The sequence below is a fragment of the Oratosquilla oratoria genome, chromosome 3, assembly GCF_046742065.1.
Source record: "Oratosquilla oratoria isolate Oo_2021 chromosome 3, ASM4674206v1, whole genome shotgun sequence".
NCBI lineage: Eukaryota > Metazoa > Arthropoda > Malacostraca > Stomatopoda > Squillidae > Oratosquilla > Oratosquilla oratoria.
The window spans coordinates 56,649,998-56,676,619 of record NC_134779.1 but is presented as its reverse complement, the minus strand read 5'-3'; the positions used below and the strand labels follow the sequence as shown (position 1 = coordinate 56,676,619).

The window sequence follows — 26,622 nt, the reverse complement described above, 5'->3', positions numbered from 1 at the left end:
GCCAGACACAAAGCTGGCTTATCCTTACCATTTCGTAGTTCAAGCCAAATTATATTTCCACTAAAATACATTCACCACTGAAAAGTCACTCACCTTATACTGAGTTTCGTGTGGAGTCTTTGCCAAGAAAGGTGGTTGGCCTATCAACATCTCATACAGAATGACTCCCACACTCCACCAATCACAGAGCTGTGTATAGCCAGTTCGTGTCAGCACCTCTGGAGCAATGTAATTGGGTGTGCCAACTAAGGAGTGTGCCAAACATCGCAGATGTTGTCTTCGGCGTCTGCGCTCTAGGGGCTTAAGGTCATTGCACCTGCACACAACGTCATTGTCACCACATGGATCAATGGAGTCTTGGCGGTTGTGGTCACCTGTAGCATAAAAAGAATAGATGTCAGGAAACTCGTACTATTTCCTTCTATTTCACAGAAAAATACATATATACATGTACCCTGTACATATTTACTTAGTTGTATTATACGGTAAGAGAGCTATGCTCATGGTGACCCGTCTTTGTATCTCTTAGCATCAAGTTTTTTCTTAAAATCTTGAATAGTGTTTGCACACACTGTGTATGTGTGTATTTACCTAGTTGTATCTTATGGAAGGGGAGCTACATTTGTGGTGTCCTGTCTCTGTATCTCCCCATATCTAATTAGCTCTTAAATGCATGTATTGTTTTTGCACACACTGTTTTGCCTAGTATGTTCCATACATTCACCACTATGGGGAAAGCTGTTCTTTTTCAGATCTCTTCTATAACTGTCCTTTTTGAGCTTCCTCCCATGTCCTCGTGTATTTTTCTTATACCAATTTAGTAAATCTTCTCTATCAAGGACTTCTATACCTCTCATAATTCTGTGTTGTGGGGGTTCGGATCTCAAAGCATCCATCCACTTTGTATACAAAACCCATTTACTGTCCCTCCCATCACAGCACCTTATGAATAATCATCCCAGTCCCCTGCTATACTGCTCAGGTTGAGGGTAATGCAGCAAGGCACAGCACTTCCACAGCAGTCTCACAGTAGGAGCTGGTTTAACCCCCTCCCCCATCTTTACCCACTGAAAATGATAGGCAGATGAAAAGATTATCATCCTTTCACCCCTTTCCAATCTCCCTCTATTCACACTATCTTCTCCACTCTTCCCCATTTCCATTAACCAAACATGTTCACAAACAATAACATACCTTGTCTTTGGTAATATTTGGAGTTGTGTGTCCACCTAAAACCCGTGCATAGCCCAAAGTCTGTCAGCTTGATGTGGCCATCTCGGTCTATGAGGATGTTGTCCGGTTTAATGTCTCGATGGATGAAACCCATTTTATGAACACTTTCAATTGCACACACCAGCTCTCCAATGTAAAACCTGGGGGGGAGGTAAACATATATTATCAATCATGATACATAAGCCTGTTTACTCGTATCAATGTTAAATAGGTTGAATAACTAGTTTCATATAAAAACACCACAACACAGTGGCACTTTCTTGTCCTCTACTGACTTACCTTGCTAGGGGTTCTGTGAAAACACCAAATTTGATGAGCAGTGACATGAGGTCTCCTCCTGGGATATAGTCCATGACAAAATATAAATTGTCATTGTCCTGCGGAGATACAATCCAATTAATAAAAATAGCCTTCCAAAGATTTATCAATTCTCTACAAAGCAATTTTCAGCATCAGTGTGAACACCTTAAGTATGAAAATGAATTGAAGGGGTTTGAAGAAATAACTATGGATTACTTGCATTGAGCTGAACACACGTTTATCTGTTTTAACCCGGTGTTATCTTGACAAGTTTTGTCCTAGCTAATGCCCTATGATTTTTGAAGTGACATCTGGATATCAAAGTTAGATAACAATACTGAGTAGTGCGTCAAAATTCAACCATCTATAAAGCTTTTCTTTTGGCCAATGCTATTTGATTCCATTTAGCTTTGAGATAACCTCTGGGAACTAAAGAGCTATTGAATATTGTATATTATCAGGTAACATATGTATACCATAAAGCCTTGGTGGTAAAATTATGAATATACATATTTATGAATGTATGTATGTTTTGGCCACTTGCCATACACAGCTTAACACACACATCTCGAACTAACATCCCCATAAAACATCTTTCCCTATTTTCCACTCTTACACAAGCTTCCTACCTTATAATACTTCACTGCCTCTTAAATTTCTAATATTCCCATGACTTCTTGTATTTCAGTTTCCCATACTTCTTTTCAGTCTACCCTTATCATAGATCCTCCAAATCCACAAACCAGGTACATTTACATACCTTTGAAATAAATTTTCTTTTTGCCGAGCTGTTTTAGAATGAATATCTGATCTACACATTCCTTTACTTCTCTCTCTCACTCACACACACACACAAAATCTTCTACTGTCCATTTCATTATATTCTCTATCATAATCCTGCCATACAGGTTAATGGGGATGTTCTAAGGTTTGTACTACATTAGCAATCATGAACTCTTATTTACCTGGAATGAGTAGTATAGTTTGACTACCCATTCGTTGTCAGCCTCTGCAAGAATATCTCTTTCTGCTTTGACATGGGCTACTTGGTTTCGTTTGAGGACATCGGCTTTCCTCAGCGTCTTCATGGCATACAAATGGTTCGTGTCTATTTTCCTCACTAATGCCACTTCTCCAAATGCTCCAACCCCTAGAATATAAATTTAAGGTCAAATGATATAATGTATAAGTTAGTTAGAAGATATGACCAGTATAACTTAAATCCAATCCAACTACACTAGTAGAACAGTATGATTCTCAGTTTGCTGGTGGTATACATGATCTTATACTAAGTCTATCATGAATTGCATTCCAAATAAAATACAAGGCATTAATATATATCCAAATCAACTATTAATATATAATGTGTGTACACTATCTGAATGTCACTTATAATCATTACACAAATGGTCACCTATTCCAAAAGCCTCACCTATGGTTTTAATTTTCTGGAACATTTGTTTTTCCATCTTTGCTCTCTTCAAACGAATATAGTTGGATTCTTTCTGGGAAAGCATCTTTCTCATCTGTGACTGGTCCTTGTCAGAAAGTCCAATTTTCTTCATCTCTTTTTCAAGCTGCATGCGTCGATATTTGCGCTGTTCACACGACTTCATGACGTTCTCTATGTGTTGCTCCATGAAAAATTTAAATGCTTGAGGAGAATAGTTTCTAACCTTAGTTTCAACTCTTTGCTGTTCTAGTTCAGTGGAAAGCTTCTTCCGTTCTGGTATGGGAGACTGGTGTGTAGTTTTCTCAACTGGTGGAGGTGGTGGCGGTGGCATTCCCCGAGAGGACTGGCCTGAGGAGTAGCCCGACTCCAAAGTCATGTCAGACTGTGTGGATGGGGAAGACGTAGCTGTGGATAGGCAAGACACTGGGGATTGTGACAGTGCGTGAGTGTCGTGTGAGGTCACAGAAGAAACAGGACTTCCTGACCTGGAGGCACTTGAGGCTGTGTCCGTCACCACAGGAGAAAACTTCCTCTGTAGAGCTACATGACCATGAGCTTGCATCAGTTTTGGGTCATGACAACTGCTCACAGTCTCCACACCACTGGCCGGTTGAGTTGTGATGATGGTATCTACAGTGGTGCCCTGAGTTAATGGGATATGTGCCAGCGGTGTTGATGACAGGTCAAGTTCTTGCATCGCAGTTTCCTGAACGGGTATGCTGGCCACGGGTTGGGACTGCATGTAGCCTCCTCCAGCTAAACCTCTTGCAGCAGCAAGAGCCTGCATAGTTGAATGGTAGCTAGGAGGATCTGTGGTAGGGACACTGCTAGGGCAAGACACATTTAGAGGAGAACTGCACATGAGACCTGTGGGAGAAGCTTGAGCAACTCCTACTTCTTGCCCCATGCTATGGGCTACCATGCCTTGAGCAAGCATCCCTTGAGCAGCTGCTGCAGCTGCTGCCTGCTTCTGCTGGATGGAAGATGCATAGGAAGGTGGAGGGGCTGAAACTGGAGGAGAAGCAGGAGCTACTGCAGTTTGAAGCACTGGTTTCTGTACTTGTGTACTCTTGACGGACTGCATGATGATTGGAGTCGGGGTCTTGGCCTGGCGTGCTGACCAGGACTGGATGGGTCCACCTCTGCTGAGTGACACAGGAGCCATGGAGGACGTTGGGGAAAGGGATGAGGGTGAGACGGGATGAGGAGCAACCAAAGGTCCCTGATTCTGAAGACTAAGCTGTGCAGGACTTTTGCGGTACTCCTGGGTGGGACTTTGTCTATTCTGCATGGTCACATTATATGATGGTGGTGGCGTTGCCAGTTTGCCTCCACCTCCATGCATAATGGAACCAACTGGGTACGGTGGTGGTGGCTCCATCTGATTGTTATAACCACTATTTCCACTAATGTTTAAGGCCTGCATTTGCTGTGATAAATGCTGCTGCACTTGAGTACTATTTTGCACCACAACAGGTTGCCTCCCACTTGCAGACACTGGACTAGTACCCCTCTGAGGGGTGGAGCTTTGTGAGACATTATTAATATTCACATAATTTGCCTGAGACCTACTTTTGGCAGGCCCAGGGGAGAGTCTGGATAGGAGCACTGGCATCTGACCCACACTTGTTGCCATAGTAGTGTTTGTCACCACAGGGTATGAGTACGAGGGTGGAGGAGGAGGTGGTGGTGGTGTAGTGCCTCTTGGAGGTGTTGGTGGTGGGGGTACAGGAGCCCCCTGACTCCTCGGAGGTGGGGGTGGTGGCACATCATTGGCCACGTGACGCGCAAGAGCTGCATGATTAAGGTCGTTGCAGTAGGGGTCTCCACCCACCAATCGGGGAGGATCTGGATATTGTCTTGATGGAAGAAGGCCATAGGTCATTCCTATACTGGGGCTGTCTGATCGAGTGCTGGCATTGCTACTCTCTAAGGCCGGGCTGCCTCTCTGCAGATTTAGTTCTCTTTCAAAGCTTGGTTTACGAATGACCTTTGAGTTTCCCACATCTACAAGACTTCCTGGTTTGGGGAACCCATTAGGTAAGTCTGCTCTGTGGTTCCTTGAAGGATCTTCTTCATGGAAGAGATACTGTTGCTGCAAGAGCTGCTGCTGAAGGTGATGCTGGGGGTCCTGGCCACAGCCCAAGGTCACCGCCACTTGCTGCGGAGCACAGCTAACTGGCACCATGGAGGGAATGCCGGGGCTGATGGGAATCCCTGTGGGAGGGGCCAAAATCTCCCGAGGGCCACCACCACCCCCATGCAAAGATAGCCCTCCATTGGCAAAGGGCTGAAGCGAATTTCTAATCTGTTGTAGAGCCTGGGTAAAAAGAAGAAAAAAAAAAAAAAATTAATTTGGTGTTTGGCATTTACCATATGTATCAAGTAACCCCAAAAAGTTTGAAAAAAAAAAAAAAAATCTACCATACTAATTTTCCACAAAATCTAAGAGGTTAACCTTACCTTATTATGGTAGTCGGAGCGCGTAGACTTGCCTAGTGTGTTAGTGCTCATGGTAGCCGCATTGGGCATCTGTGGGGCCATGTGGCCATCAACATTCAACATTTTACACCTCCCCCATTCTAGCAACTTAGTATCTGAAAAAGAAAATAATAACAATGAGCAACACCTAATTAAATCAATAATATAGATTTAAATTAAAACCGTGGCAGCAACAAGGCAATGGACAGAAAACAGGGATGACCTTTCATCCACAAAAAGCAAAAATAAGAGGGAAACAAGGGTGATGAATGGAAGTGAATGCATGCCTTTGACCTTGGTATATAGGTACATACATACATATACCAAGGCTTTTCCCCCCTTACATGGGAGGTAGCCAAAAAGAAAAAGGCATAAAACCATTCCCACCCATTGCATCCCTAAATACACTCCACCCTCCCTCTTATCTTAGCACCTCCTGGATGACGGGTCATCCCTGCACCTTGTCCACTGCCCTGGGTCAGAGGCAGTGTCACAAGACACAGCACATCCACAGCAAGGCCGCTCCATTAAATCGGCAACCCATTGATAGATAGAAATTAAAACATAACATGAAGCTGCCTGCCTACATTATAAATCACCAAAACTCATGTTGCCTTCAGAGGAAAAATATACCTATCTGTGGCATGACCCCTTTTCCACAAATCAAGTCAATCATACCCCTAAAAATTATTATAAGTTCCACCTTCTTTCCCTTGTACTACTGAAGAAGAAGAAGAAGAAACAATAACAACAGCTACAATATCTAGTAGTCCACCAAAATACCAGACTAATTAGTTACTTATCTCACAGCTTGTCTGAATGCCACACCAATTATAGTTTAATTTGTCCTGCCCCATTATCCAATTTGGCTGAAGATCTGACACCTGAATAACGAGAGGTTATGACTCCTGAAGATTCATTTCAGCTCATGGCATCCGTGTGTATGAAGTGCAAAGCTACCAAGAACTAAGCAATGTTTTCAATGTTCTTTACTGGTGTCAGCAACATTCCTCCCTTCTGTTTTAAGTTCTATTCTCAGCCTTAAGTTATGTGGGAGCCCCCTCATTATGAGCAAACTCACCTGGCATGAGTCTAAGCAAAATTTGTCGTGTGTCCCATTAATTGAAGGGTTGACACTAATTTTCTAATCCATTCACTCATTGGTGACACAGGGCCCTCTTCAATTAATTGTTGCAATTAATCTGTACATGATATATCTGAGAGAGAGAGAGGGAGAGAGAGAGAGAGAGAGAGAGAGAGAGAGAGAGAGAGAGAGAGAGAGAGAGAGAGGGAGAAAGAGAGAGAGAGAAAGAGAGAGAGAGAGAGAGGGAGAAAGAAAGAGAGAGGGGGGGGGAAGTAGTAAATGGATTGGAAAGGGAAAGGAAGAAAGTGAGGTAGAATTTAACAGGTGACAAAAAGGGAGAGGTAGGGAGAGAAGGGGGGGGTGTACCAAGTGGATTCCAACCAACCTTCCAGAACCTTGGACCTTAGGGTGTGTCGTCCCCAGTGCATCAACATAGTAAGCATAGCATTGCAACCAATTATGGTGAAGAGGAGGAGGAGTGTACAACAGGAGGTACTGCACTATGGCCAAAGCTGTTACCTTTGCCCAGTGTACTCCAACAGCCAAGCAAGCAAGAGATTACCAATGGGTAACCAGTGAGCCCTGCATCCAATTATGTAATACACCCTCAAATACCATTGCCTCCTGTCATGGAGCAAACTAGTCCCATTTCTATCATCTTTCAAGCTCTCATATATTCTATTTCTATAAAAGACTTGAGCAAAGATTTGAACATTAACATTTTTCTGGTCAATGTGACCTCCAATTAGAGGGAGAGAAAAAAAAAAAAAAAAGCACTTTCACTGTGTTGTGACATTAGTACTTATTTTAGCTCCTGTCAGATGATTTTAATCAGCTAAAGGAAGCCTTCACAGCAAAATTCAATCTCAGGTTAATCTTAATGGACTCTTTTTGCTGCATTTCTGAGCTTTAATTAATTGGTCACAATACTGTGTTCAAATAGGTAAACCCCATTCTTCTTTTAACACAAAGACAGCCTTTGGATTTTGCTGCAACAAGTTCTAACACCCCTGATGATGTTGAAATGTATCTTGATTTTCCTTTTTGGCATGAAGACTTAAGGTAATTCTTCTAATTATTGCTAGGCAACTCCATTCAGCTCTGACAGGGTTCCTGTGGTGCTGATGGGGTTAAACAGGTTGGGCAGGGCTCAATGTTACACTATGACCACTTCTCAAGGCTCAATGCTACGCTCATTCACCACGGACACACCCTTCATAACCTTGAGACACCACCCCACATGTCGTCAAGTATTTACCACTGGGTGGAGGACCTCTAATAAGCTCTGCTAATCCATAAAAACTGTGTTTATGATATGACAATTACCTACTTCTAGTTGGGTTAAGTCATTCATGAGCAGAACATTATTTATCACTATAATTATAATTATCATTCCACATGTTTTCATTTGGTGTTTGGGATACCCTTTGCCTGCTGCTAGTGGGTCAATACCGATGAGCAACTCTTTTGTGTCACAAAATAAATGTTTACTTGTTACTTATGCACAAGAGCATTTAATGCCATAAATTTTACATTACTTTTGTACTGGGGAACTCCACACTTGACAGACTGACAAAGAGTAGAGGAAAGAGAAAGAGAGAGAGAGAAAGGGGGGGGGGAGAGTGAGGGAGTAGGCGAGTGAAAAAACTTCTTTTTCAATCTGGTACACTGTACAGTCTGAGGATTGTGGCAGGTGATCTTGGTTACAGTTTGTATATCTGACTGGGTTTGAGCATAGGGTGTGTGAGGGCTGAGCAATATGCACATATGCCTTCCAGGCAATGACACCATTGTTCTGGTGTGTCCAAAATGCTGGCAGCTAAAACAGCAGCATGGGCATGGATAGTAGCTCTACTTCATGTCTTAGCTTCTACAGTTAAGTGTGTTACAAGTTGTGGGTGACTGAAAGTCACTATTAGTGTGGAGGTATTGATCTTTGTACTGTTTATGATTTTCTTAACCATTATGATAATCTAATTTTCCATTCTATTAGTTCTCCTGTGCAGGATCCTTATGGTGGAATGTGGACTACTACACTGGAGGAAGAGGAGGAGGAGGAGGAGCAGGAGAGTAACCTATTTAATGAAAGAAGTAAGACACACCACACAACTACATAATAGCATAAGGTAAGCTACCTAATCTCTCTTATATATATATATATATATATATATATATATATATATATATATATATATATATATATATATATATATATCATTGAGAGAGTGGAAAGCACACAACATGCTGCAACAATTACAAACCTGGAGAAACATGCAAACCACAAAAATGTAAACAATTGTAGCCTGAAGTGAAGTTTACATCTTATTCAATTTACGGTATCTAAGAAATACAACGAACTGCCCCATTACCTATTAGAAACAATCAATCCATGGGTATCTATAAAGTTGCTGCATAAGAATAAGTAAACAGATAACTGCTCTTCCCCACCCACATTATTCTATAATTATGGTACTGGTTCAATATTATGCACAAATATGAACATAAAAGCTATACATTATGTTAGAGTTACATGTCACATATGGCTTTCCTTTCATCATATGAACTATGAGCCTTGTTTATACAGTTAATACAACAAAATTCAAGAAAAATTAATAAACAAAGTACATAAGTCGGTCATAGCAGGTGACCATACATTACCTAACTACGTATCAACTGTACTTATGCTATTAAAATTAACCCCTCTGTTTTGTTGTCGTATCTTACCAAACATATTTTATTTCAATAGTAAATTACTTTACTCAGCTAGACAGAAACCCTCCCACCCCCATCCCCACCTCTGCACCCCAATCCTTCCTTACATCTCTTCTTTACTACTATGACTCATTTCTTTCATGTGCTATTGTTTCCCAAGGATAGAAGATATGGTTATTGCCAATGAAATACTAAAGTATTTACCTAGTTGTAATGCACAGGAAAGGAGTCCCATCTTTTATGTTCCCACCAATCAAATTTAGCCTTGAATTTGTTTATGGTTTCAAATTGGAATGTTCCTCTTTCAAACTGTTCCACTGGTTGATACAATTATCCCATAACTACTGTATGTTTCTAGATATTAGTCAGGCATGTATCCTTTCTCACTGAAGAATGTTTACATGAATTGAGACCACCTTCAGTCTTGAGTTCACCCTTCTACTGAACACCATTTAGGTAAAATATACAAAGTTTGCTACATCGAAGCGGATTACTATGTGATTAATGCACTGTGATCTGTTCACAAAACATGCATTTATTAAGAGGAGAGAGTCTTGGAAAAAAACAAAAAACAATAGGAGCAGAAGCAGACAAGTCATCTGTACACCACACTCAATTTATGGTCTGGAATTTCCTGTCATTACTGTCTGACTCTTCACATTCCTCTGGGAAACCACGGAAAATTGCTCAAGTCTTAATGGCAGTGCCTAGACTGATAGGTGCTGAATTTCTAGTCTACAATGTAAAACTTAATATCATGATTATATGTTGAAGCAAGTGTAATGTAAGTTACAATAACTCAACGAAAATGCAATAACTTGATTTACAAATCATTACCCTACAATGCCCTACTTTTTCATAAAAAACAATGGACTACATAAGACACAATATAGGAATGCTAACCCTGTGTAGGATGCATAGTTATATGTGGTTAATATTTTAAGGACTTTCATGGCATTCCTATGGATGAGTCACACAATATTCCTTTATATTTAAAAGGAAATATCCACATTCTGAGGGATGCTGAGCCACTTTTAAACTTTTACTATCTTCCATTTCTGCTGTTCTTAAATTCTTGGAGCTAACAATGGATACCTGCAAGCAGTGTTCCTAAAGGATAGATGTCAGAAAGAATAATCTTCCTGCTATCCATCTACAAATCTTGCCAAATATCCTCACCTCCAGGTGGAAGTTGCAGCCCTGAGGGATTGACACTTAATTAAGTCTAAAGGCCTTGATTGTACATCCTCCACCTATAAGAAGACCTGGTAATCAACGACCACTATCTCCCTTTTCCTAGTACTACTATAAAACAGTGACAGAAAAGCAGCCCTACACTAATACAAGTGACAATCAGCCAATACTTCTTCCTAATGAGAGTTTGGCTGGGTTGGAGGGCTATTGCAAGTTGATGTGGGGCTGCAAGTTTCAAGTTGGTGACACTCGAGACAAAAATTATCATTATTAAATACCTCTAATTTGTATTTTCTTGATCTTGTGTTCTTCCTGCATGGGGACCATAGCTGTTGCCTATTCTAATCCAGAGCACATCAAATTCTCTTTGAATTCCTTCATCTCTCCATCCATGTATTTCAGTGCCACAATATGTTCATCAATAGTGCCACAATATGTTCATCAATGTGTCTCCCTAACAATCTTATTAATGTGCTTATCAGGTAACAAATTATCTGCTACCCACAACCCTTTTTCATTCCTGTAATTGCTTCATTTCTCATCAAGTAATTCACTGACGGCATTTGTGCTCTGGCCTGTTTCCAATATCTTACACTTTTTGGAACTGAAATCAATTTTTCACACTTGGTTCCAGGTTATATACTTCCCCCATGATTTTGGATCATGTACTTGTGTACATATACATACATATACCAAAGGCTTTTCCCCCTACACAGGGGGTGGACAAAAAAGAAAAAGGCATAGAAACCACTCCCACCCATTCCATTTCCTATATATTCCACTCCCCTCCACCCTCCTCCCTCCCTCTTATCTTGGCACCTCCTGGATGACAGGTCATCCCTGCATCCTGTCCACTGCCCTGGGTCAGAAGCAGTGTTGCAAGACACAGCACGGCCGCTTCATAAATTCGGCGACCACCCCCTCTCCGTCCACATATACATGTGTAAGTAATATATCTGGCAGTAATAACTGCCAACAAGAAGTTGAAACCCTGATTACTTGAACAGCCAACTGGCAAATACTCAAAGAAATACACCCAATTACACTATTCCTCCGAGATAGAAGGTTCATATGATAAGGAGGCTGCAGAAAGGAATGAGGCATCTCAGTGACCTTGAAGAAATCATTGACCCAGCCACTTTCACTACCCCCCCTCTTCTCTTTCCCCACTAAATACAACAAAAGTCAGTATGAACCTGAATTAACAATGCATCAAAACTGATAACTGGCTTAACAATACATTCATAATCCTCAAAAGATTTTCCACTTTAATTACCAAAACATTTTGTTTACTCACAACCAATTAAACAAATATTTGTATTACAGCTGTGACTTCAGTATATCATTCACATGGATAGAATAGTAGTAGTAGTAGTAGTAGTAGTAGTAGTAGTAATAGCAGCACCAGCTGTAGAAATGAGCATAATTGTGTCAGGGGGCTCAAGTGAAATAGTCAACCTCTTTATCAACTTGTTTGAATAATAATTGATGTTATAAAAACTTTTAAGAATTGTTTCAAGTCACTAATCACTAAAAAACTCTTGTGCATCTTGCAAGTGATTTCCCTTCTGGATTAATGTTATTTTGTTGGCCTAAGGTAATTCTACAAGCAATGGATCTACCGAGGAGCACCCAAAAATGCATTAAGCAGAAGGGACACTCGCCAACATATCTTTACCCACCCTGTATGGGGTACCGGTTCCTGCAGTCTAGTTTAGAGACCTTAATGACACTCCTATGGACGAGCCACAACATTCTTTAATGAATTAACTCGTTTCCACCAAACAATGAATGGAGATCACTTTTGAATTCTGCCACACCTTAAATCTCTCTTTTACCACCTCTATGACTGTCTTTTCAGAAAATATTGTCCACAGGCCAGAAGTGCTGGTTATCGTTGACAAAATTCAAAATAATTCATCACCAGTGGCATGCCACATCCCCACCTCTACCTGGAAATGTTGCCATTATGGGCTGGCATCTGGGCTGCAGAACAGTATAACCAACTATAGTCTGTGTGCTTTAAGTCCTCCATTCAGGATGTGGCATACACTGTGGTCATTCTGTCAAACCTTCCTTAGTACATGCCTTTCTCTCTTATTTCCCATCTATGTGCTATCTGATTTTTTTCTTATTTTACATAAAGTAAAGGAAACTGTATAGCACAATGTGTATCACCTTTTAGGATTACAAAGACAATCTGAATAAATTGTATGATGTGTGGCAATGTTTTTTTCCCCATGTTGCCATGCTGAGGTGGCAACATGGGGAAAAATAAATAATAAAATAGCACATAAATGGTAAATAAGAAAGGCATGTACAGTACTAAGGTTGATTTGGCATGATGTCTGCCACACCGTGAATGAACAGACTCCTTGAAGTGCACAAACTATAGTGGCTATTATGAACCTTAACCCCTTAGCTACAGACAGTACTACAACAAAGCTTGAACACATTATCATCAATTAACGGCTTAGCTATGGCTACAGGCATTGACTACAACAAAGCTTGTGCACATTATCCTTAATGAATGGGTTGGCTAAGACAGCTTCAATCCCTTAGCTATGCAATGTTCTCTGAGAGAGAAAATATGGATACAGGTAACAGTACATGGCAACTTACCTCTCTTGATTTTGATGTCACATGAAACAGGCGCCAGCCTTTCAGTTTGCCATAATCCGCTGTCGTAAAACTTGATATGACTCCCTACCGGGAATGCACTCCAATGGCTGATGCACGATTCACTTATTTGCTTAAGTGTGTTCAGATTACTGTACTGCAGTATCTCTTGCAACTTATACAGGTTATCACACGAAATCAATGTTCAACACTCTTTTCAAACAAAAGCACCTTATCAACATATCATAAAAATCTTTCTTGGAAGCTGGTACTTGATTTGCTAAACATATAACAATGGTATATATGTACACATATATACTTAGGAAGGCACACAATTCTTTTCAGAATCAAAATTAAAGGTCTTAAAAGATCAATATCTACATTCACTTTAAACTTGTTATTCACATAGCTGCCACCTGCAATACAAAGACAATAAGTAATGATGCAAGAAGTTTGTAATGCCAACAGAATTATATTTTTATCACAAATCCATGCATAGCATCTCAACAAGGTAATTACTGTTGCTAGGAGGCATCAGTACACTACCTCATGAAGCAAGGGGTACCCCATGCACAATAAAATATTTGGTGTTCCCCAAAATAAACAAGACGATGACATTGACAACTGGGTTAATCAAAATAAGCCAACCATTTGCAAAGTCCAGACTTTCACATCTGAACAAAACTGCCCAAGATTAACCAGAATGTGTGATGGTATTTATACATACCAAGAAAATCAAGATAAGTTCAAATCCTATGGGAAGCAATGTTCTTACCCACACCTAAGTAATATCATCTGACACATATCACTGATGGTATCATTGTACGTTAAGTCCATGATCTTTGTTGTCTGCAAATAGATTCATGTAGCCTGTTCCTTTCATCATGTCATTTACATAAATCAACATTACAGGTGACATCACTGACCCTTGAGGGACTCCACTAGTTGTTACCCTCTATCATGACATCCTATTCTCATGTATATATCAGTCTTTTGGGTAGTTATTCATCCAATCCTTTAGGTCTTCTACTGTTCCAATTTTCACAATGGTTATTTGTGTGGTACCATGCCAAAGGCTTCTTCTATACCTTGGTATTAGTCTACCCATCAATCTCTTGTAGCACACCTAATTCACTTGAATAAGCTGAGTTGATACACATGATCTTCCACTTCTGAATCCATTAGCTACCAAAAATCTGACTCCTTTAGATACCTATTATTCACAACTGTTTCACACATATCAACTGGTCTGTAATTACGTTCTGATTCAATTTGACAACGTGAACTCCCATATCAGAAGCCTAGGACAATGCCCCTTACAGAGGACATTTTAGTGTGGAACTCTGTCCAACTCACTATCAGCAAGGTTTGAACTGCCATCATTTCAACCTCCGCTACAAATAGTGACACTCCCCTTTTCATAGACGAGTATTGCATTGGCCTTTCTATTCTGAGGCACTAATCCTTGGGTATGCACAAGATACCAATGACAAGTACTTGATCATGGTGGTCCTGCGAGATGGATGCTAGTATCATTTCCATGCTGTCCACTAAAAATCTATCAACCTTCTCACCTCTAAAATATTTGGTCTATAGACCTGGCTCAATACCTTTTTTAATTTTCTTCTTGCATTCAATTGTCATCATCCTATATTTTTCCATGCAATATCTCATTATTTTTCTGCTGCCTTGCTTACCAAACCAATCCTTTTTTTTTTTTTCATTTTCACATCAACTCTTTAATCAAAATTTCTCCAATTCTTCAGATTCTTGTACATTATTTCTAACTTCTATTGTTTTTGTCTTCATTTTTACATGCCACATCTTTACTTTTTTTTCTGAACCAATCCTTTTCTTAATTCATTCTCCCACTAACTTTTGACATAAATTTCTATATTCCCAAGTTGAAGTTCAAAAAGATTTTCATTTTTTCTGCTTCTCGTGTTCGTGAACTAACTCAAATTTATGTTCATTAAACCCATTAAATTCATTTTCTTACAACTACATCAGCTTTGTGTATATGATCATCTTTGTGCCTCTATTTCTCCTACAATCAAATAAAATTCTCATACCATGAGACCACTTTTACCCATGAGGATACATTTAAGTTAAAGAATCAATTACATTAGGTTTGCTGGTAAGCAGTAAATTAAAACTTGCTGATGCACTGTCTACTCTTACTCTTGGTTTATTCTTAACTTACTTTAATAATTACATCAAAGTAATCAATCAACTGTTGCCATAAGTTCTAAGTGCAAGACTCAGCTTCACAATGACTGGCAACAGTCCTTGGAACTTTTCTCTCTCTCTCTCTCTCTCTCTCTCTCTCTCTCTCTCTCTCTCTCAAAAAAAAAAAAAAAATTGTCTGTATTATATCAGTGTGGAGCTATTTCTATGTCACTGACTAAGAGCAGTTGGAAGAAGAAAGTAGTCCACACCAACTGTCAGCTTCCCATGTATAAAAAAGTGTAAGAAATATAGTTTAAAGTTAATGGAGAGATCTTAAGCTAAGTCTGGAGACAGAGCATCAGCCCCTCAGGGTTGTATCTCCTGGAGGTGAGGAGGTTGACAGATTTGAAAATGGGAAGCTTTCCCGTCCATTTTGCAGGACCACTACACGCAGGTACATCACTGGTCCCCTTCACAAAGTATTACCCTGAGTGTTTACAGCCACTTGTTTCCCACTCCTCCCAATCTATCTCTTTACAATTAAAGTCATCCATCAGTGTGAATGTGTGAGTTTATTTTCATAATTTCTGCCAGCAGGATTTATTCCATCTCTGCTCCCACCTCAAACCCAAGTTTTACTGACTGGAAACCCACAGGCCTACAGTGGCTGACATGCCTTCCTTTCTTGAAAGAAACCTTGGACTACAACATTGCATTTGTGTAGAACTGATTCTTTCTTCTATCTACATACCAAGAGCTTTTTCACCCTTATAACAGAGGTAGCTAAGTCAGATGCATGTACTTATTCCCACCCATTTAATTTCCCTCCAACACACTTTCCACCTGTCTCATCTAAGCTCCTCACAGATGATGGGTCATCCCTACAACTGCCAACTGCCGTTTCTTTCTTACAAACTTATAATAAGAAGAAAAGGGAAACAGTTACTGGTTTTGTCAGCTCTCCTTCCTTCTGTGAAAAGGTGCAGGAAATACATTACAGTACCACAAACGAGTTTACAACTATTTTCCTATTCTTCTATGAAGCTAGTTATATTTTACTACATTAGTCATTTTTCACCAGAGCTGTCCCTAAGGGGTGATGCAGGCAAGGTAGTCAAATTAAGACAGCAGGGTAGGGCTCATAGTAGTGGATTCAAACATGACAAATTTAGGTTTAAGGACATAGGCAAGAACTGCTTTACCAACAAAGTGGTTAATGAATGGAACAGACTTAGGCCTAATGAACATTGAAACCATTGGTCACTTTCAAAGGTTAGATAATTCTATGGATAGGGACATGGAACTACCTAGTGTAGGCCTTATGGTCTTTTGCAGTTTTCTCCATTCTTGTGTTTTTCTCTACAACAATGAATTTTACAGATTCTGTTTTGGTTAGTGACAGGCAATTTCATTTACCTGAGGGGAGGAAAGGATCACCACCACTCTTAAAGGTGTCAAAAACACCATTACCCCTTTCACTACAAAGCTAAAATTTAAAGGATTTAAATGATCAAACCCAGCCACAGCAAACTTCAAATCTAGGTCTGCATGGTGTGAATCCTTAGTTCAAAGCTCACTACAACTAAGCTTGATTTGAATCACAAAATTTTTACAAGCAATTTCTTTTTTTTTTACAGGACCTGTTGATTCCCTACAAAATTCAGTGCCTCATCTGTACATCTCTCCGGCATGCTTATAACAAATCAATTTATATTATGCTCGTCATCCCACAGTTTAATACAATTTAGTTTGTTTGCAACAAACCATTGGAAAAAATAATAACAATAAAAAATAAAAGAATAAACTAAATAAATAAATCTTCCCATATCTTTCTTCATAACCCAACCTAATGGGCATTTCAACCTTGTATTTACTCCTATCTAGCTTACAACACTTATATTCTGAATTAATCTAATCCCTTTGCTACAATGAAGCCTTTTATGGAACTTGCTCTAACACACCATACTGCCATCAACTGTGGACAAGAGTGTGTTCTGGTTAATGTCAGACAATTTCATTCAGTTGAGAATAAGGCCTCAGTTGCAGGGGTTACGGATCACCTTCAAACATTCCACCCACCACCAACCCCCAATTGACGCACTCACCCCTTCACAAGCATGACAAGCTACACTAGCATGTCTGTGGATAATGTTACAATCGAGAGGCAAATGATGAGGAAGAGTACAAATTTAATTATCACAAAAAATTCTAAACAATATATATATAGGCCTGAAGCCAAATTGAAAATAATCTTCAATGCCAAAAACTACAAAAATATTGGAAATGGACTAAAGTTTCAGACAATGATTGAATTCAATGAGAAATGACCATTATAAAAACAACAGAGAAAGATTAAAACTTGCCATCCATACAACAATATTTGGATCATTAAAGGGAGGAAACAAAAGTGACATCACAAATTAAAGGGAGGAAACAAAAGTGACATCACAAATTAAAGGGAGGAAACAAAAATGACATCACAAATTAAAGGGAGGAATCAAAAGTGACATCACAAATTAAAGGGAGAAAACAAAAGTGACAACACAAATTAAAGGGAGGAAACAAAAGTGACATCACAAATTAAAGGGAGGAAACAAAAGTGACATCACAAGGTCATGGGAACAAATTGAAAAAGCCTATTCCTCATACATAAGAAAACAATTCTCTGTACAGCTGCACAATCCCATGGAATAGCCCAGATAACACGGCCAAAGCAAGAATCATTAATAAATTTAATGCATGATATGAGAGAAGAGGAAAAAGTGTGGACCTCACGAGCAAAGCTCTTCTCCTGTGTACTATAATTAAGTAAATACAGGTGCCCTAACACCTGGAAGAGCCTAGATGATGATATAGCCCAATCTAAACATATAAACAAAATCATAAGGTATTAAAGACTCATAATGAGAGATGGAGAAAAGTCCCTTTTTTGTGTATATTGCAACTGAGTACATGTGACTCTTCACCTGATTTTACCATATCCATACATCTAAATTTAGCTATGCCGTTCACTAGAAAGTGGCCTATGTGGCAGCACAACTTCCCTGGTCAGGTGCAGTGACTGGCTGCATGTTGCCCTGGGTCATGGAACAGTTCTGAACTCCTACGCTATACAACCACCACCAACATTACCAGAAACAAGCCAATAAAATGCCATACATCACTAACCACAAATAACGGACAATAAACCAAATGAATCAACCTGCATCATTCGCATTCTACTTCACACCTTATGAAATTTGCCCATCAAAATGCTACTTCCAACAACTAAATAGAGGAGCTTCTATCTAATTAGGAAAATACAACTAGAGTACTATTGAGACATGTGAGCCTAATCTGAGACTGATGTCATACTATTTAACAAACTTTAACTAACACAAATAAAACAGAAGTTAAACAACTATTTCATACCACATGTGGCTTCTGCTAAATCACTATCACCAAAGATGATAAAAAACATATGACACTTTTAACCAATTAACCAGGAACCGTGGATTTCCTGCAGGAGAGGATTGTGGCAATGGCCTGATTCCCATTCAGATATTAAAAAAACTTGTGATGGAGGTTAAACTGCAAACAACAGAAAACATAACATTCTACCACAGACACACACACAAATGTTGCCTTCAGTTTCATTGACTAGAAACCAGGTGTCCCACAGTGGTCATTATCAGTCTTTGGGGGTTTTCCCATACATCCCTTCAGAAACTTGAAACTGCTGTCTATGGTGCACAAATGCAAGTCAGTTTCTATATCACCAGTTGGTTGTTGTTGAAAGTGTAGATTATCTCTCATGAAACAGCAATTATGAGATGAGAGTATTGACAGGATCTGAAGACAAGCAGCAGGTAGCTAATTTGTCTTGTTTCATGAGATGACCTTGTACAACCTCCCATAATTTGTCTATTGGACCACATGTGTTTGTACCTAATTAAAGTACAGTCAACATGAAAGGGGCAACACTTGAATGCTTGTGTGTGTGTGTATGATTCATCATGGTCTTGGATCATGTGTTGGACTCGTGATTGACAGCTATTTCCCTCCCAGAAGAGAGCTCATAGCTCATATATGGCTGATCAATGGGTAATGATGTGACCTTACATGTACACACATACCCTCAACTCCCCAACCATGAGAGCTGGAGTAACAACTCCCAGTGCAGCAACACTGAAATTATTTCAGCCCTGGGTGGGATTCGAACTCAGACAGCCATAGTGGTGGCCAGGAACTCTACTAATGCGCCACGAGTTGTGTATGTGTGTGTATAAGATACACATGCATGTATAATGTATATATCCTGATATCCCCCACTAACTAAAGTAACATAACTGAAGGTACAATAATTGGCAAAGAGCTAAATCTAAGAGGCACCCACCAACAATCAGTCTTCATCTTTGCCCTACATCAATGATTACCAAATAAGGACAAATGACCCCAACTGGGTCACATTCACATTCAATGAGCAACATGAGCCACTACACTCCTAAAACTCATAATCGATTTATTTCAAACAGAAAGAATAACTGTATTTGTGACATCTTAAGATACTTGTGGTTTTATGGAATAGTATAGAAAGTTCAAATTTATAGTTATATTTAGTACACATCAGTAATATAAAAGTGTTATTGATTTGTAAGCTCACTGCCAAGAATGATTTTGGGTAAAGTGAAATGGTAAAAAATAACTGGGAACACTGTCCTGCAACAGTATCAACAAACCTAGAGGGAAGAGTCTTGCTATAACCTTGGAGAACACATGACTACACAAATCAAACTAGAAAAAGTAAACAATGGACAATGTAAGACCATATACTGACAAGCCTATTCTACAATAACTTATGTATCGATGGCCAAGTTATACGCGTCAAATAATCCAAACTACACACACATCAACAAGAACAAAACTAGAGAAAGATCTAAGAGAGTTGGATGGCTTGTCACCTGATAAACACATCTGCAAATTAATGGATGAAACATACAGACTACTGATAAACATTAAGAGAGAAATCATAAGAAAACAAAGTACTATTAACCCTGCTGGCATAATAACCAACTTTATGGATTTTACTTTGGCTGACACCATACAATTTCTTCAGTTTAGAGAAAGAAGGGTTAAGGATAATTGTACTAACACCTTCTCTATTGTGACATACTCTACATGTTTGTCCTTCATCACGGATTCCTACACACATAAAAACACAGGTGACAACACTACAGGTAAGCAAATTTAAATAGCTGTCTAAAAACATAAATGGCCTACAATAAACAACCAAGTACTCGAGATGACTAACAAACTACTGTAGCCTTGTCATTTACAGCACTGTCATTGTGTGTGTGTGTGTGTGTGTATACATAAAATGAAGTGTCACGCCCAGAATGAGGCATTACCAAAACCAGACCCAATTAAATTTAAAATCAACATGTGACCATTTCAGCAAATTACTGGTTATAAAATAACCAAGCTAGCTACCAGCTATCTCAACCTGACAATCACAAAACTGAATCAACTTCACAATGCTACCCTGACAGCAAATGATGACATCTAAATAGGTCAGTCAATATTGTTAGGAATACAATACAACAAAATGGAAGTAGCTACTTAATCACCATATCAACAGAAGCATGAGTTATAATTGTCAATAGAGTTTCCATCACATCAGCAACCATGTATATACACAATCATAGAGCATCACCTAGCCCAGATATGCAGCAGTGTTGTGGTATGATTGATAGAATACAAAGAACACAAACAAATTCATCCTCAGTCTTGTTGACAAATCATACAAGGAGAAACTAGAAGCCGAGCACTTGCCATGATCAGAGACAGAGAGAGAGAGAGAGAGAGAGAGAGAGAGAGAGAGAGAGAGAGAGAGAAGGGGGAGGGGGAGGTGACAGGATCATGGCATTTTGGTCTAAGAAGGGAGTAAATAGAAATGACAAATGATCTCTTGATTGGATACAGAAAGACATCACAAGGCCTTAGGAACAAATCGAAAAAGCCCAAATCTGAAGGATATTAATATATAGATTCATGTACAGAACTATCTACTCCTGGAATACTGGAGCCTAAATAATTATATACCCCAAGTTAGAGCCATAAGCAAATTTAAAGCATGGTATGATAGACTTGGCCATCCCTCTTAAAGGGTGGAAAGTACCTCAGTTGTGTGTGTGTGCATCTGCATGTTTATATAAATGATAGCTTAAGAAAAACATGACCCAACAAACACAGCTCCTTTTTTGTATATCAAAATTAGGTAACTAAAAAATGAGGAAGATTAATTTCAATACTCATATGATTTTTCCTTTGGATGAAGAGAGGACAAGTTGACCCCAGGTAGGGCTGATGTCAAGGTTAAAAAACTAAAAGGCCTCAGAGGTTCATAACAAGCGAACACATTTGAAAACGGAGGATGATATAGAAAACAGGAACGGGAAGGCATGTTAGAAAAAATTAATAATGTGAATTTTCAGAAACAAAAATTGAAGAGAATATCTACATGTAGCAATACCCCCAATCAAAGACCTAGATAAAAAATAACAGAATATTACTTAATGGAAGAGGATATTTTTTCTTGAGTAATAAAAAGGCACAACTTTAAAGGCACCAACCCGAAGTGAAAGGGGAAGTATGTAAAGAACCATGAAAGAAAAGGAACAGTGAAGGTGATTTCCATTACTCAATGTAGATGTACTAGCAACCAATGTTTTATGTAAAATTCAGTAACTAACACCAACATGACAGATGTCAGGAAGAGCCATCTCCTTGCCACCCATCTTCAAAACAAAGAAGAAAAAGTGATCAGTAATTCCTAGAGACTAACTACAATAAAATTAACTGGATTAAGACAATAAAAAGTGATCCCTCATGTAAATTGATGACCAATTACCCACTACATCCGGATGAGACAAGGATGAGGGAGGGGATTCCACATTGGGCCTTTTTTAAGAGAGGGGGAGGGAGAGAGAGAAAGAGGGAGGAGAGAGAGAGAGAGAGAGAGAGAGAGAGAGAGAGAGAGAGAGAGAGAGAGAGAGAGAGAGAGAGAGAGAGAGAGAGAGAGAGAGAGAGAGAGGAGGGAGAGGAGGGAGGGAGGGGAGGGAGGGAGAGGAGGAGGGATAGGAGGAGGGATAGGAGGAGGGAGGGAGGGAGGGAGATGAGGAGGGAGGGAGGGAGATGAGGAGGGAGGGAGGGAGATGAGGAGGGAGGGAGGGAGGGAGAGGATGAGGAGGGAGCAAGAGGGAGAGGGGGGAGAGAGGGAGGGAGAAAGAAAGAGAGGTTACAAGCTTCATTACTGGGCCACTATTTGGCAAGAAACTACACTCTACTAAAGTCCTACATTGTGTTAAATTTGTAGGACAGAAAAGAATGGATGAATGAAGTGGAGCATCCTCAGAAAAGATGACAGGGATGGCAGGAGTGTTACAGGGATCAATACAAATGTTAGACACATTCAATTTCTTTGTACAAAACTTGTCTGAAGAAACAGAAGTCTGTATACATTGGTAGATGATGCTAAACTTGTGATGGAGAGAATACAAATAATCTTATGAAGCATTTGGGTCAAACTCAACCCAGAAATGTCAGATGGAATTGGACTCTGGCAAATGCAGTGTCATGGAAGAGAAAGAAAGCTGAAAGAGAGAGAGATGGGGGGAGAGAAAGAGAGAGGGGAGAGGGAGGGAGGGAGGGAGGGAGATGGGGAGTAAAGGAGGGAGGGAGGGAGAGAATGAAAAATATCTGGGAGTAATTGCCAATAGAAAGCTAGAACCTGAGGATTGAAGAAACACTACTGAGAGGATTGCATAGGAGGTAACCCAGTGTGTTACTTTCAATACAAAACAAAACAATAAAATGTTCAGTCATGAAGAATGTAGGACAATTGATTTGTGGAAAAGTTGAGAAGGTGGACAATTGCTCAGCACTTTTTTTCTTTTTTTTTTGGTATGATTTAATGCAATACATTTATTCTTTGTCAACCTAACACTGGGAAAATAAGTAGTGTAATCATCCACCTTTTCACTAATTTGCTGAAGGATTGTCTACTGAACAACTGTCCACACACTCATGAGATGGGTATTAAGCTACCTACACTTGGCCTTGAGGTAATAGGATTTCATTATACAAATGCATGGAAGAAATATTTACAGGCTAGGAAGACTCTATCCAGAAGACATAGGGTAAAAGATTGGTGCCCCAATCTGGAGAGGGTATGCCTAACAAGAATATATATGCGGGCAAAACAATTGAAAACAAAACTCCTTCGATAAAAGACCTGTTAACAAGCAGTCTGTCTGAAGAAAAGATTTAAACAAAGAATATTACTTATGAGTTTCTGGCTAACTGTGACAAATGGAAACTGCAAAATGCCACTAAAACTGGACAACTGTGTAGCGAGACTTGATATTGTCTATTTAAAAGTACTCAACCATACATTTCTTACATGTGTGCCCAATAAAGCAATAAAAACAAGAATAATTTCATTATTATATTGCATGGGTAATAATGATAAGGCATGTTTGCATGTGTGTAAGTGTTTTGGTGAGTTTAAAGACCCATGTCTTCAGTAAGCTAAGGCTAGGACTGGGAACATAAACCCCTCTAAAGGTTCACTGGCAAGGCTAGGCAGGCTGTGCATATTTACATTTACCTAATTCTAGTAGCGGTACCCTACATGAAAGGAACAATGCTTGTGGAATCCCATCTACTACTCTCCAATTCATGCCTAGCTTCAAATACTTGTGATTCACCATGGTCTTGGCTCATGTGTTGGTCTGGTGATTGGCAGTTATCAATCTCCTGGATGAGACCTCAAAGCTATATTGACCCAATCTGTGGATAATCTTGTGACCTCTCTGTCTCTCTCACAAACACAAACTTAAGTTTTTGCTGTGCACACATTTGTATTTGCGCATTAGTGTGTGTGTGTGTGTGTGTGCGCATGTGTGTGTGCGCGCGCGCATCGTGTCACACCTGGAGTCAAACTGCGAAGGAAGCAGTCCAAGCACAGGCCCCAGATGGGGCTCTGAGAACGAGCTTAATTGCAGGGTTTCAAAATGCTATGGTTTCAATGGGCCAGATGGACTGGACCTTAGTCGGGACCACTATTAAACGTTACGAAACTTAGAACCTGTTGTGCACAATTTGAAAAACATAACTACAGCGACAAACACATTTCCAAGACCAACACCATCTCATCCCTAAGTCACGCTTCCCGGGGCACAAGCACCACTAATGTATTTATTTATTTGTCTACGCCTTGATGTCAGTGGCTTTATGACTGCCACCGGAGAAAAAGAGCAGTTTCAATTTGGTACAATTCACAGATTAAAATTTAAGAGATAAAGCACAAGGTTGAATTCATGTGTCATTGCATACCTTTGATAAGATTTCTGAACTACTTGAATCTATATCTAGTTCAGTTCACCCACCCCATACAACTTAACCACCAATGTATGTCTTGGATGGAATGAAATGTCACACAGTACTACAAATACAAATATCAACCTCTTCCTTTAACAAAAACAATAACTGTGCTGTTGAAATCTGCTGCAAACAAAATGAGATAAAGAATGTCACTTTCACACATAGACACACACACCTAAACCTTCACGGCGGATGTTTGCGGTGATCGACGAAATTCAGCTCAGGCCCGGGGTACGGATCCAATAGTCCCTCTAGACGCACCCAACACTGTCACTTCATTTCACAAAACCAGTTGGACTTCACGAAAGAAATGTCACTGCCTGACAAGAACATTCGTCGCAACTACATCAGGCAGTCGACCACATACTCCTTGCACTGGGACCATCACTACAGCACCTCACAAGACGTAAGGCAACTGCCACCACACTACATTATATCCCTTGGACTTCACATAGCCTAAACTGTTTGTATGTAAGACAAGGGTGTGTAAAAATCACATCTCATTTCGTGGACGACGTCCTCAATTTTATGTACACATCCTTAACGCGAGGGGGGTTTCCTCAGTACGAAAGCACATTTCCACGTACATTGAAGCACTATCAGCCCGAACTGACGACGACAGCGTTTTACCCGAGCTTTACTAGTATTCTCTTATCACATACACCTTATAGTTTGTCGAAAAATGTTGTCAAATCGCCTTTGTTATGATTTCTCTCCAACACAGGGTGACGCCATTTTGAAGCTAGAGTTCCACCACCAGAGTCTACCCTTTTTACGTTGGTTTCACTACATTCTTTTGGTTAAACGCTTGCAGAAATACGTTTTGTATACACTCACGGTATGTACCTATACATTAGGCAAAACCTCTGCAACATCAGCGAAAAAATATAACCGATAATACTTGGGCAAATTCATATTGATCTCCTCACTCACACAAGTCAATCCCACTCACTCAAAGCCAAAATCAAGAGTTTCTTCGGCACCTAGTGGCTGAGAGATGAAACGCGTCCTCTCATTGGTGGAGAACATACGTTTGGCGCCTACCATTGGCCAATTTGACAAGGACTCGGCGAATGTCGACCAATGCGAGGCCTGCTTTTAGATCACAAATATATGACAAGAATGCAGTGCGAGCATCCATTCGCACAAAAGTATGTGCCGTCGGGACGTCACTGACGTCACGAGACGTAAACCAAACGCAATGGCATCATGGTCGGCTTGAGGTATGGAACGGGTGCGTGCGTGCGTGCATGCAATTCCTCCGCCAGGCAAACCATCACTGCACGCGGCCAACAAACACTACATACACAAACACACAAGTAACTTCATGTGTGCAGCGAGCCCATTATTTTTACAGATATCCAGCTCGTCACACACATACACACACACACTGCGTGAATTATTGATGCCTGGAGAGGAGGCGAGGGGGCTAAGTGTGGGCTCGAGGTGGTCACATAGTTGAGTCCCCTGAAGACGGCAGCAATCGCATTTCGAAGGTCGCCACCACAATCACCACTTATATACCAGTCACATTTTTTTTTGTTATGCCACATTCCTTTGGCCGTGCATGCGAGACGTATCCCGGGAATTAAAGTATAAGTTCAACTGTGTGTTACACAAGTGTAGTGGTGAAATAGACCGATCGTGTGTGTGTATATATATATACATATATATATATATATATATATATATATATATATATATATATATATATATATATATATGTATGTATATATATAAAGCGCCTGAGAGAAGAGGGAATTGTCCTCTTAACTAGACATTGCACTACGTTTTGTCGTCAACGTTGTCGTTAAATAATCACACCCATTCATTTGCACACATCATCTCCATTCATGTGTGCACTGTCTTGAACAAGTGCACACACCTTTGTTCGTGAAGTCTACCCTGTGCACATTCCTTTGTGTGCGCTTCCTCGTTTCCCTGTACACATTCT

At 39.9% G+C, this 26,622-nt stretch overlaps 1 protein-coding gene across 5 annotated transcripts in view; it reads right to left on the bottom strand.

Moving 5' to 3' along the window:
- The window catches only part of wts (serine/threonine-protein kinase warts), a 30,369-nt gene extending 4,722 nt beyond the window's left edge, over positions 1–25,647 (bottom strand). Inside the window, exons 1-8 of one of the 5 annotated variants that reach the window (XM_076181545.1) lie at positions 25,602–25,647; positions 13,080–13,492; positions 5,450–5,583; positions 2,966–5,306; positions 2,499–2,683; positions 1,513–1,610; positions 1,195–1,373; positions 94–374 (exon numbers count right to left, since the gene is read on the bottom strand). In XM_076181545.1, coding sequence (XP_076037660.1) covers positions 94–374; positions 1,195–1,373; positions 1,513–1,610; positions 2,499–2,683; positions 2,966–5,306; positions 5,450–5,551 — 3,186 coding nt within the window. In that variant the 5' untranslated portion in view covers positions 5,552–5,583; positions 13,080–13,492; positions 25,602–25,647. Of the gene's footprint in view, positions 1–93; positions 375–1,194; positions 1,374–1,512; positions 1,611–2,498; positions 2,684–2,965; positions 5,307–5,449; positions 5,584–13,079; positions 13,493–24,843; positions 25,089–25,505 lie in introns of those variants that run through there. The other 4 variants (XM_076181530.1, XM_076181538.1, XM_076181549.1 and 1 more) reach the window with 4 other exon arrangements.
- Between the last annotated feature and the right edge of the window lie 975 nt (positions 25,648–26,622).